Here is a 14,059-nt window from a genome sequence, read left to right on the forward strand (position 1 = left end):
TAATCAACACATATATTTTATCAACTGTTTTTACTTGATTAAATTTCTTCAAATCCATTTACTGAGAATAACACCAAAAATAATTGATCTGCTCTAGGGAGTGTCTATATATCTTATTATTATGTTTTTATATAACTCTGAATTTCAGAGTTTTACTCTGAATTTCATAAACATACTATATGGCTTAACACTGGGTATTTGATAATTTCTGTGCTAAGAAATTTTTTATTCTCAGCTTTATTGAGGTGAGAATAACACCAAAAATAATTGATCTGCTCTAGGGAGTGTCTATATATCTTATTGTTATGTTTTTATATAACTCTGAAATTCAGTTTTACTCTGAATTTCATAAACATACTATATGTCTTAACACTGGGTATTTGATAATTTCTGTGCTAAGGAATTTGTTATTCTCAGCTTTATTGAGGTGACTAAATATTTGATTCAATACTTCAAGCACAGGCATTCAATTCAATCATTACACATAGTTTAAGTGTGGAATTGTCAAAATGAATATGAGAAGATGAAGTCTTCTCACTAAGGCTAAAATGTAGCTATGCTGGATATTAAAAAAAGGAGGGAAGGGTGCCTGGGTGGCTCAGTTGGTTGACAGTCTGACTTTGGCGCAGGTCATGATCTCACAGTTAGTAAGTTCGAGCCCCGTGTGGGGCTCTGTGCTGACAGCTCAGAGCCTGGAGCCTGCTTCAGATTCTGTGTCTCCCTCTCTCTCTGCCCCTTCCCCACTCATGCTCTGTCTCTCAAAAATGAATAAATATTAAAAAAAAAAAAAAGGAGGGAGGTGTGGCGTCTGAGTGTCTCAGCAAGTTAAGAGTCCAACTACAACTCCCATCATGACTTCATGGTTTGGGTTCAAGCCCTGCATTGGTCTCTGTGCTAACAGCTCAGAGCCTGGAGCCTGCTTCAGATGCTGTGTCTCCCTCTCTCTCTGCCCCTCCCCTGCTCACACTCTGTCTCTCTTTCTCTCAAAAATAAGTAAACATTAAAAAAAAATGTAGCCTGCTGGAGAATTCACCCATCCTGTAGAAAGTCTATATTCTAAAATATAGTAGCAGGAATTAGAGATTAAACTGCACATAGTCAGTAGCAGTGCCTAAATATGTGATGTACTTATACATATTTTGGAATGAAATAAAAAGGGGGGGGGTTGATTAGGAGAAAAATACCATATAATTTTATTCAATAAAATACTGCTTAGCTAATTTTTAATCTAATTAAATACTGAAATTTAAATATTCAGTTCTCCCATAGCCCATTATTAGTCATTTTCAGGAAGTAAATTATTCAGAAATATTTAAGATTTGAAAAATATGTGATAAAAATGTGAAATTTGCCTGAATTCCACATGTCTGAGCCTCACTACTTACTATTCACATAGGTGTTTGAATGTGTGTGTATGTGTGTGTGTGTGTTTTAATCACAATAAACACACACACAAGTCCTGAGTTAATCAGAGTAGGATGTCTAGTATAGTTACTATAACATATTTAATTCAACAGCTTTCAGAAGAGGGGAGAAAAATCACATCCCCTTATAGCACATAGTATTTTGAGATGAACAGCTCTTTAATGAAGAGTAAAATGAGAATTATGATAAGCTGTTACCTAGGGAAATGTCCTAGCAGGGAAAACAGGAGTTGTAGAAACATCTGGGTTGAATTTTTGGCATAAGCAACCAAACATTGTCCTCATGAGAAGCAAACCTTCCCAAAGAAAACACGCTGAATCTGTCTGCTTTTATTAATGTGCCTCACTGGTGAATCTCCAGTGGTGATGGATCACCCTCATTTAAGGAATGATGTGCCGGAAAAATGCATTATTTTCAAGAGTAACAGAGTGGATTAATGCAAGTGTGTACTGAAAAAAAAAAAAGTCAAAACTCTCTCATGATATATGCTGATTTTCGGGTGTTCCCCATTTGCACGGCTGTTTAAGCAAGCACTCTAAATGGAAATGCACTTGACATTTTTGTAACTGGATGTGATCAAACAACATTAGAATTTAGCTGATTTCTCAGAAAATTATTAAACCAATTTCTTCCTCATTTCCAATACTTGCATGGGGAAAAAGAGAAATAAGAGACATTTAATAAAAATTGACACTCAGAAGGAAAGCTGCCTGGGAACAATGTAAGGAGGTTCATATCTTTTTTTTTTTTCTCTTTCCTTTTTTTTCCCTCTCCTTTCCTTCTTCTGTCACAATAGTCCTGGGCTGCATACATCATCAGAGGAGAATTTTGATCACCTGTTTCCAGGCCTTGGCAAAGCAATTCAGGATAAATGTTCCATAAGGTACCTTGAGACTGAGTTATGCTTTCCATTAATGTTTATGTGACAAGGACTTGTTAATACAGAAATATTCTTAAACTCTCTGTAATAAATGATTCTGGCCTTGCAGCGTCTGGTAGCAGACAACTGAGCATTAAATCCTGCCAGGGAGGTAAGAGATAACATGGTAAGATGACTACATCTACTGGACAAGATCACCAGGCACAAGCGGTTATTATAGTATCTGGTACAAGTTAGGGCAGCATAGGAAACAGGGTGATGGCAGGAAACATAATTGTTAGACTCTTTGTAGCTTGGACCTGCTAGAGGATTCCTGTTGTTTCACTGAAAACCAATTTAGTTATCTACTGTTACACAATAAGTGATCATAAACTTAGTAGCTTGAAATAACACATAATTATGCCCTGTTTCCATGGTCAGAAATCAGGGCATAGCTTAACTGGGCTTCTGCTTTAGGGTTTCTTGAGGCTGTAATCAAGGCATCCAAGGGTTTGGTTCTTGTCTGAAGCTTGACTAAGGAAGGATTCACTTTCAAGCTCACATTGTTGTTGGCAGGATCTAGTTCCTTGCTGGCTGTTCGCTGGAGATCTCCCCCTGTTCCTTGCCATGTAGGCCTGTTCATATGGCAGTTTGTTTCATCAAAGCCAGCAAGAGACAGAACTAATAATGAGAGTCTTCTACAATCCTATGTAACATAATGACAGAAGTGACATCCATCACCTCCGCCAGATTCTGTTGGCTAGAAGTAAGTCACCAGTCCTGTTCACACTCAGAGGTAAATGACTACACAAAGGCATGAATACCAGGAGGCAGAAATCACGGGGGGTGTCTTAGAGTCTGCACATCACAATCAGCAAGCCCAAGTATTTCTCTAATTTTTGATCCCATTACATCTAATAGCTTCGTACTCCTATAAAATTCTGAGAAATTATTTCTGTGAAGGAGAATTTGTAAGGAATTCTAAGTGATTTATTACAAAGTCAGTCTAGAAATTAGAGAACATACATTTTGTAATCCTTCTCCACCCCTTGCTAGCTATATAACATAGGATCATTTCTAGCCTTCTATGTCTCCATTTCCTACACGTGAAATAGAAGTATTATGGTTATCCTGCCTATCTCATGAACATATTCTTATAATAAAAAGACATAAGCAAAAAATGTTTTGAACAAATAAGTTTCCTATAAGCATAAGATGTACGTGCAGGTAGCTTAACTTTCCACAGATTTCACAAGTCTGAGATCCCATATATAAGAATGACTTGACGTATTTTGAATCCATAGTTCACTACAAGTGATTCCAAGTTCACTGCACCTCCTTTAAATTACCCCTGCCCCCGAAGTGTTTTTGGGAGCTTCCAAAGAATATCTCTCATATTCTTATAACTATTCTCAATCAGAAGCCAGATGCCATCCACAATTTCTTACTTTTTCTCCTGCTCTAGGCTGCCTGTGTGGGATCCTGGGCATCTGGTGGGGCCATTGTCTTCTCTGGGAACATTGGCCTAGAGCACTGGAGGTGGTAGATCTATGAGATGAAGGTTTCAATAGGGCCAATGTAGTACATATTACTCCTTCCCCTCAAGTTTAGAGCAGTTAAAAAACAGACACAGGAGCTTGATAAATATAGACTAAAGCATCAGCTTTACTTTCGGTAGAGGTGGATTAGAAAACACCTTGGGTTTGTGACTGTATGTGGATTTCCTAATAGCCATTGCCTGAGTTCTGATCTTGGAAAACTCCTTTCAACAATACACAATGTGCAGGCTGTTGACACAGGTAAGCTGCAAGGGGAAACCAGACTCTGCTATACACTGAGCCCTGATAGCAGGGACAGAGAGCAAGGCCCTGGGACAGGGGCTACTTTCTCACCAACTGAGGAACAGGAGCCAGTAGGCACTAGATCCTGCTTATCGTATCGGTCAAATCAGTCAATCCTTTTTCTGTGGAGAGGAGGGACTAAGGGGGAGGACAGAGAAGCTGGAGGAAGAAATTCACATAAACATGAGAAAAATGGAATAGGCTACCTCCCCCCACCCCCAACATTGTGTATTGCTCTAAGGGAAAGTTGGAGACCAATCTGTCTCTCACTGAGAAAGGTTGCTTTGAGATAGAAGGTATCAAGCCGTGCTAATTTTGTCCTGGTGAAGAGTCTGAGAAAAGAGTGGGTCAGCCAGGGCACAGCTCTGCTACTCAGTGTAGTAGAAATGAAACACTACTGAAATACCATGGTGTTTACTTCCTGTGAGATGGACTGAGCCATGGGCTGGAAGTTGATAAAACTAAACCAAATGGCACATATACATATAGCAACAGCAGCAGCTCCTCACTAACATAGTTCTATTTCTGTCAATTCTTTTTGCAAGGTCACGTCCTTTGGTTAGTTGAAAGTCAGTGATCACAGTTAGCTAAAAACCCGAAAATAATAATACATGGCATGATGCTGTTTATGGAGATTGTTTTTCTTCTTTTATTATCTAAGTTGTAAATAGCTTACTGTGCCTCCCAAAAAGTTTTGGAAAATCACAAGAGTGTTAAAGAACAAGTACCAAAGAGAAATGGTTTGCAAACTATCTTCAGAACATCAGGTCTGATTCAGACAATGGAAATGAAATAGTAAGTGAATCTGTTTCTTAAACAATATTAAGGAGAATATCAATTCCTTCATGACTTCGTTAAATATACACTGAATACAAAAATGTTTTAGACCTGTTTAAAGAAGTAACACATAAAACCAGTCCAGGGGACTCTTATGTCCCCTCTGGTTTGCCTGTGAGTTACCAAGTTCTTAGGAAAGCCAAATTTTTGTTTTTATTTACGGGACACTCCCCTTAGGTACATATCCACCAGGACAATCTTCATGGCAGACTCTCTTTGCTCTTGCCCTCCAAAGAGTATGGGTTGGTTAGTGTCCCTAAGCCTGAGTATTTTCCAGGAAATTTTTCATCCTTCATAGAATTAGACTTCTCTACTCTTTAAATTCCTCAGTCATGTCTCAGAGTACCCTCAGCTTAAGTTCAAGTCAGCACCTCTCTTACGCCCACTACTCTTCTCTACTTCCGGTCAATAATATCTTGGAAGTAAGTTGATGGAAACTGAAATTAGGTGACAGGAATAAAATATGCTCACTCAGCACTTTTTATATATTTGCTGTTGAGGGAGAAGTCAAGTTCTGTCATTTGGTGAGATCATTTAACCTGTTTAGGTAAACAAGTTGGGATTACCAGATACTAAGAATTTGTCGTAATTTGATTTATTTTCTTCTTGTGATGCCCAGCCCCCTGTGTTTGTTAAGTAATTGTACAATTACAAGGGTTTCACAAAGCTGAAGGTGGAATCTGATAGAACATTTTTCTCTCAAGCAGGGTGAGCTCAGATTTGAGATTTAAAATGCATTATATTGCAGGTGTTGACCCAATCCTTGCTAATGCAGAGGAAAGTGCACCCCCATGACAGGAAAGGGAGCTAAAAATGTTTCCTGCTGTGCTTATAGCTCTGTCATCACTGTCCATTATTCTTTGTAGATGGTTTTATTGGCTGCTTTGGTCCATAACTCTTCCGCTAAGCAGTTCTTATCTCAAAAACAACTCAATCATCCACCTGTCCATCACCCATCATGAGTCACTAGATGGAAAATTGCTGAATAAAATACCTCGCTTTTAATATAGAGCCAAAGCAGGACAACAAAGACTGTGCTTTGATCTTTCTCTAAAACTAATCGTGTTGATTCTAACTAGCCTCTGCAATAGATGTTGCAGAAGCTAAGGATAGTTATACTAATAGTATAATTCTTTAGATGATAGTCCTAACTTGCACCTGTTCTCCCAATGCTGAGGAAAGTTAGGGCTAGAGGAAGTTCATACATAGAGGAAATAAGAGGTTTGGGTTTGGGATTTCAGAGTTTTCACTGACTTCTTGTCTCCTAAAATCATACCTTCCAAACATTATATGGGCCAGGATAACATAAGGGACTGGGCCAAAGATCATTTTTATAAAGTCACTCATGCTGGGTCATTTTGAGCGAACAAATGTAAATTGGACATTCAGAGGAGATCGCTGAGAAAGGAAGTGGATTACCAATAGAACATTTTTCTTCTGAAAAACAAACAAAAGTGCTTTATTTTTAATCTAGAATATAAGCTAAATAATTATATTTAATATGTGTTATATAATCTCTTTTTGCAAAGCCCAATTTTCTGAAAAAGGCTCAAATGAAGACTGCAATAATCAGAGTTTTATAACTTGTGACAACAGCCAGGATATCCGTGCTTGCTTACCCTCAAGTAATTCTTAACTTTTTAGTCACTGCTCTCCTATTTCAATGGTAGTCATAGAAACTTGCTGGATATGCTGGATAATGCAATCAGAGCACAAGTCTGATTAGTCACGGGCTCTGTGAGGTTATTTATTTATTTGTTCCAAATGGAGATAATATTTTAATTGAACTAGATTTATAAATTCTGGGCCACTATGAATCATATATGAGAAATATGTTCATATTTCTTTTGTTGCCATTAGGAACCTGAGAGCCCATATTTAGTATATGAAAAATCCTTATAATGTGTGTTTCTTAGATTCACCTTAACATGGCTCTATTGTGTATGATCTGGTGTTTGCCCTGCTTTACATATAGGTGTATGTATTCACACACAAATGCATATACACATAAATGCACACGTGTATGTTATATTTTTTTATATTTTACATACAAGAAGTGTGATTTGTGTTTGAACTGGGCAATAATTAATAAATGTAATTATTAAATTAAAGGCTTCGAAGCATACTGACAATTTAACTCAGATCACCTTTCCATTTGGATTAAGTCTGTGTTACTGCCATTGTTTGAAGTCTCCTGATAGATGGTGCTGGTGGTTTATTTTAGCATGCTAAAAATGGGTCAGATATTTCTTTCTTTTTTTTCCCCCCAAATCTCATGGGTTTTGTTTTGTTTAATAGATTCTTTCAAAAAGGTGGGATCTTGCCCTTCATTTCTAACGGAGCCTTTTGTTAAGTTCAAGCCCGGTAATCACAAACAATGTAGAAGGTAATGGTGTGTGATAGACATAGTTTGCTCTTCTAAGGATTTCAGCTACACTTCAATTTTTATATTCAGCAAATGAGAATGCCTTTAAAATCTCTCATCTGTATATAAAAGTGAGTAAAAAAAATAGAAAAGAATAGAAGCTATAACCACAGAATTTATGAGAGAAATAGAGCAAGATGGCATTGGTCCTCGGAAGAAAGGGAAATACATTTTTAATATTTTTACAGCAAGAAACACCCCTTCAGGTTACATGTTGCATCACATGTGTTAAGTACAGATAATTTTAAAAAATGTTTGATGGTAGTGGTGTCATAATCAGCCTGTGAGGAGGGAGTGTAATGACCGAACCGCACAGCCCCCTTCACCCTCCCCATGGCCCCACACCATCTCTATAGCCGCTGTTGGAAGGTGCCTCCCCCTGCAAGTGCCAGAAATACAGGCAGCTTTCTCCAGGTGAGCTCTTTGTGTTTCATACTCTCCCCGATCTAATATTCCCAGGCTCATTGCAGACACCCTGGATGCTCCTGGGTCTCCTTAGTTACTAAGCACACACAGGGTTGTACTGCCTTTGGATTTCAAAGTCCTAATTAAAATTCTTTCACTATCCGGAGTGGCTTTTTTTTTTTTTTTTTTCCGCAAATCTAGTTCTAGAAAATAACTGAGGCAGAGAGAATTTTGGCTAATTTAAACTATTTATTATTCTTCCCTATGAAAAGGAGGAGAGGGACAGGAGCAAAAGCTGGTAGCTCATGATTCTCTGAGTTGAAACTTGGAGGCCAAATGTATGGATCCTTAAACACTCCCTTGGGTGCGGCAGCCACCAGTTACAAGTGAGAGCACAGAAGGATTACATTTTTATTCTTAGGGTGGTTGGAAGAGAGGCAGGATCCTATTGTCTCCACTTTTCTATTGAGACCCCGTGCCCATCCTTCAATTCTCATGAAGGGATCTCAAATGTGCCACTGTGGCATAACAATTATTTTAAGCTGAAGGCATTTGAGTTTCTGAAATCCCTTATCTGCCTAAAAGCAGAGCCTCCAGAAAGAACTCAATTGTCATAAATCCCCTCCCAAAGAGCAGCCAGGAAAGACTGATTCTTATCACCAGAGACCAAAAAAGAAGTCAGCAGCACACCAAAAAGACCTTGTTACAAAACTATCATCTTGCCCATCTGTTCTCCTAAGGGCCTATTCATTTTACCAAGAAGTCATTTGTTTTCTCTTAAGTGTCTTTCTCTCCACACCCCTTCCTCAGAATTAATCTCCCCTTCTCCCCCGACCATAAGTGTCCTTCTTCCTATCCCCTTAAGTCTATGAACCCTAAATTCTAACTACCACAATGAAATCACCTTTCTTGGTGAACTGCCTGATGTTCCCCTTTATGCATTAAAATCAGGCTTTTCTCTTCCTAATCTGTCTTCTGTCAGTTTAATTCACGGGTCCCCAAGAATTAACTAAGAGGGTAGAGGAAAAGTATGTCCTTGAAAATAGGGCTTTATGCTCATGCTTAACAATTTTAGAAGTTCTCTCTGTCATTGTTCTTTAGGTGGCTTCCAGACGCCAACGTATTATAGAATTTCATGTATGTGCATTTAAAAAGGTGAAGTTATAACATGTATACTCATGTATACATAAATTAATTCCTTATAATTTTCACATATGTCTATATTGTTATTTCTGAGATACCCTTAAAACAAAGGTAATCATGAGAAAATGTGTTTAGTAAAAACTGTGGACTCTGGTTAATGAAGATTTTTCTCAAATCCTTTCTTACTGTAGAATGCAGTGATTCAAAAGGAGATTAAATTTTTAATAATGCTCAGAAAAACTTTAAATTCAAGTTCATACTACCAAAGACTTATTGGTTTGGTACTTGCCTTCTCTTTCCATATGTTCATAGCTTAATGTCCAAGAGAAAGATAGAAATTTGGCTCCCATTTTTATTGCTTTCTTATTATCTCTTTGTTTTAGACCCCGGGTGGCTAATTCATGGATGGTGATAAAAAAAACACAACATCCAAGCAACACCTAGCAAAGGGCATATGGGTATGAATATATGAGATTCTGGACTTAAAATGAAATACAAACAAGATTGACACCGCACCGTCTGAAGTATTCTTCATTCTGCAGTAGGATGTTTTATAGGAGTCTTTTTTTTTCCTTTTAGCAAAATGTCTAATCATGTGACTCTCCTATATAATACTCTTTATGAAATTGCCGAGTCATTTAACATGACATTCAAATCTAATTATCTCTCTTCCTCTACTCCTTTATAGCCCCACCATAGTGTCTATCACATTCTATCATGATTTTCTGTTTATTTTTCTGTCTTCCCCACTAAATTAATATTCTGTCAAGACAAAAGCATTTAATGTCTCTATCCCCAGAAACAAACACAAATTATAGCTGTTTGCCAGCATCCAACTTGTATGTTTAGCACACAGCAGGTGCTTTATATACGTGCATTGAATGGACTCATCCGGAATGCCTCTTCTGATCTTTCTGCATGCTTAGTTCTTATACTTCTATTAATATTAACTTCAAAAAATTATCTTTGTAATTGCTAGTCTGGTCTCACAGGCAGAATTAATCACACACTAATCTAAGCCTCTGTGGCACTCTGGTCATACCAACGGTATTGCATTTAAGCATCATATTTTAATTGTTTATTTCTGTATTTCCTTTTATATAAGAAATAGGTCTAATTCATTTTTACTGCTTTGAATCTAGCATTGCGTGTAACAAAAAAGAATTGCTGAATAAATGTCTGTGAAACGAATAATGGAACATCATCCATGGGAAGGAAATATACGAGGTTTTGTTTTCTTCATGCAGCAGAGTGGATTTGTGACCCACAAATTAATATGTTGATGTCCTGACTCCCAGCACCTCAGAAGGTGATTTTATTTGGAAATAGGGTTATTGCAGAAGTAACTAGTTATAAGTGAGTTCATGCTGAGTAAGGTGGGCCCATAATCCAATACAACTGGTATCCTCATACAAGTAGGTGAGACAGACACAGGGAAAATGGTCACCAAGACAGAAACAAAGACTGAAGTTTGGTGTTACAAACTGAGTAAAACCAAGGGACCAGAAACTGAAAGATCCAAAAAAAAAAAAAAAAAAATCCTCCTCTAGGAGCTCTGAAGGGAGTATGGCACTGTCAACACGTTGGTTTTAGATTTTTAACCCCTGGAACTGTGAGAGAATATATTTCTCATGTTTTAAACCACCCAGTTTGTGAATCTTTGTTAGGGCAGTGCTAGGACACTAATACACCTAGTATATTTAAACTGTCATGTTTCCCCCCCAAAATAATATATGGAATTATCCCTAAAGTGGAATTGGTTTAGGCAAGAGGATAAAAACAAATGTGGGATTTGAAGATTGTCTCTGTTCCATAAGGCACTAAATGGTGTTAATGATCCCCCAACATGGCATCCACCTGAAATGTTAGCTCTTTGAAGTAAACAAATGAATGAACATGAATTTACAAGTTACTGGGTACAAGTAGACTTATGAAATATAATGCCCTTTGTTTCCAAATATCTCAAAGTTGGGAAAAGACTGTCTTGAGAAACATAAAAAAGTGATGAAACATTTTTACTTGGAATTTTTAGTAACTGGAGGACACAAAATAGAAGACCATAGAATCATCTATTGCCTATTCACTCATTGTCCCCTGTTTCAGGGACATATCAGTGAACAATACAGTGAAGATCCCCACTCCTGGAGATGGAATTCTATTGGGGGTACAACAGAAAGAAACCCAAATATATGACACGATGGATAATTCTTTGAAAGAAAATGAAGTAGGTTAAGAAGATGGACAATATTGGAACAGGGATGCTCTTTTAGTTAGGTTGTCAGATGAGGTGTCTTTCATAAGGTAGCATTTCAATGGAATGAGGGAATGAGCCATATATATGGATCTAGATGGATCTATATGTATATATATATGCATATATACATATATATTATATAATATATACATGTTCTTTTGAGTGAGTTTGTTGATGGGTTGGTTGTAAACAGAGGAATAATATAATCTAACATAGGATTTCAGTGTCCTTCTGGCTGAGTAGGGGAACATCATGGTATAAGCAATGGTAGAAGTCAATGGAGATTGCACTAATCTATTTGAAGGTCAGGTCATGCTGATTTGAACTAGTGTGAGAAGTGTTTGGAATCGGGATGTATTATGAAAATGGAATCCAAGATTTGCAGATGAGATGTGCATGTAGCCATGAACTGAGTTTCGTCAGATGAGTAAACATTGTGATGAACAGGGCAATGATGAAAAGGAACTCTAGGCTGCTCCCTAGGAATTAAAAGCAGGAGAGGACTAATTAGAATTGCTCCTTCATCCACACAAAAGCTGGGAGGTTAAAGTGAGAATATGATAATGTGACACATGGTGAGTATTTCATCATTGCTGGTTCTCTTCTACTTTGAATATTCTGAAAAAAATATAAGAATATGACACCAAAATGTGTCACAATTAGAGAGCTTATTACCCGCTCTAAGAAAACTTGTGTTGAATGGAATACTATGGAAGCTGGGCAGAAAAGTCTTAAAAAGACAAATCGTTAATTTAGAATCTCTTCTTGCACCTTAATTAATAAAGGAAGGGGTTTTGAGAAAATCTGTGGCACACTGGCATATGATTCAGAAAGCCTATGAAGAGTCCCTGAAATGCACTTCTGAGCTATCCTTCAATAGATTCTATCATCGCTAGAGTCTTAGGAGAAAAAGCAGTACTAGAAACATATCTAGTGATCTCTGAGACAAATGGAGCAGACCAGCTCTGTGAATGATTTCACTCTTACTCCTATTTCAAGGCAAATGCTACTAAGTGTTGGCCCGTTCCATCAATAACGAGTTCCTATGATCATGTATGTATTTTAACATATGCTTTATTTTTTTCACTTATCTTTACTTTTCATTTTTCATTTTTTCCTCTATACTTTTTTCACAAAGCGTTGAAGAATCAGCCTTTGTTGAAAATAATCTAGATTTCAAATAATCCCCCTCTATCCTCCTTCAGTTCAGTATTACTTTCCTTTCTTTGGCTGTCCTGTCCCAGAGCTCTAGATGACTTGTCTCATTTCAGACAGTGAATTTTGCCCTTTGCACCTTTCAGGCGATCATTAGTCATTTCAAAGATTTTATAGAGGAATGATAAAGGAAACTGTTATTGAAGGACTTGGGGCTGTGCATTATTATTTTGGCCTTGACAAATACCCATTGGTAATGAAGACTTCAAAGAGCCTTCATTATGGCCTCAGAAAGGAACAGCGGGAAAGTTAATTACCTGGAGCCCAAAATCCTATTTTCCCTTTAACAACCCAGGGCTGCACTTTAAAGGCAATCAAATGGAGTGCTGTTTGGCAAATAGTCAGCCTTTCTTGAAATGCTGAGGGTAATTAGATGCTCTCCTGTCTGTCATTAAAGACAAATTATTTGTAAATGGTTAACATTTGAGGACTGCACTGTGTCTTCAACCTTTATCATAATTATATTGCCAATATTGACCAGAATATTCTAAACCGAGAAATGGGAGCTTATTGCAAGGCTAATTGCTTGATAATGAATTACTGCTGCTCTTAAAAAAAAAAAAAACCCCTCACTATTTATGTATGAATGTATGTATGTATGTATGTATGTATGTATGTATGTATTTTGCCTTAATTTTCTTTAGGGGTTTTGACATTTGCAATTCAAATTTACTAGGAGGAAGTCTTCTGTGAAAAGAATCATCCATCCCCTGATAATGGCTAATTTTATTCCTAATTGGGGCTATGAACCATTCAAAGAAAAAACTTTCAACCCTGTCCAAAATCCACTGGCTTGAAAGAAACCCAGATGTCATTAGTGTGTCAGTGTTCCCTGGTGAGAGCTAAGGATGAATAAAGCATTTTTGACTTTTAGAGGAGCTTTTGAGACTGTGATGTCATCAGCTTCTCCCAGGCTTGAGAGCAATTTACTTCATTGTATTGTAATTTAATGTAGTACTCTTATTCAGTTACTAGTCACCCTACATAAAACTAGAAAGCCCAGAAGAAAGGACACAAGATCCATGCTCCTGACCTTAGGATAACTGATTTACACTTTTCTTCACCTTTCAAATGGTAAGTTTTTAAACTGCCACTTGCGTCTATTTCATTAGTGTTGCAGGATTTTTTTTTTACCTCAATACCCAGGATTGGTTGTCTTGCTGTTTCAAAGAATGAAGAGGTGAACACAAAATAAAATAAGCAGCAGGCAAGAGTTTATTACAATATAAGATCAGAAAGTAAGAATACAATGAAATATTACTCGGCAATCAAAAAGAAGGAAATCTTGCCATTTGCAACAATGTGGATAGAACTAGAGGGTATTGTACTAAGTGAAATAAGTCAGAGAAAGACAAATATATGATTTCACTCATATGTGGAATTTAAGAAGCAAAACAGATGAACATAGGGGAAGGGAAGCAAAAATAAGATAAAAACAGAGACAAACCATAAGAGACTCTTAAATACAGAGAACAAATTGAGGGTTCTTGAGGGGTGTTGGGTGTGGCAGATGGGCTAAGTGGGTGATGGGCATTAAGGAGGGCACTTGTTGGGATGAGCACTGGGTGTTATATATGTGATGCATCACTCAATTCTACTCTTGAAACCATTATTACACTGTATATTAACTAACTTGGATTTAAATAAAATTTAAA

At 37.3% G+C, this 14,059-nt stretch overlaps 1 protein-coding gene across 3 annotated transcripts in view; it reads left to right on the forward strand.

Moving 5' to 3' along the window:
• STPG2 (sperm tail PG-rich repeat containing 2) overlaps nt 1-10,152 on the forward strand; it is a 618,205-nt gene extending 608,053 nt beyond the window's left edge. The window contains exons 15-17 of one of the 3 annotated variants that reach the window (XM_042935852.1): nt 2,222-2,308; nt 9,319-9,393; nt 10,078-10,152. In XM_042935852.1, the coding sequence (XP_042791786.1) occupies nt 2,222-2,308; nt 9,319-9,379 (148 nt within the window). In that variant the 3' untranslated portion in view covers nt 9,380-9,393; nt 10,078-10,152. Of the gene's footprint in view, nt 1-2,221; nt 2,309-8,064; nt 8,077-9,318; nt 9,394-10,077 lie in introns of those variants that run through there. The other 2 variants (XR_006201804.1, XR_006201805.1) reach the window with 2 other exon arrangements.
• Nucleotides 10,153-14,059: the final 3,907 nt, after the last annotated feature.

The sequence above is a fragment of the Panthera leo genome, chromosome B1, assembly GCF_018350215.1.
Source record: "Panthera leo isolate Ple1 chromosome B1, P.leo_Ple1_pat1.1, whole genome shotgun sequence".
Taxonomy (NCBI): domain Eukaryota; kingdom Metazoa; phylum Chordata; class Mammalia; order Carnivora; family Felidae; genus Panthera; species Panthera leo.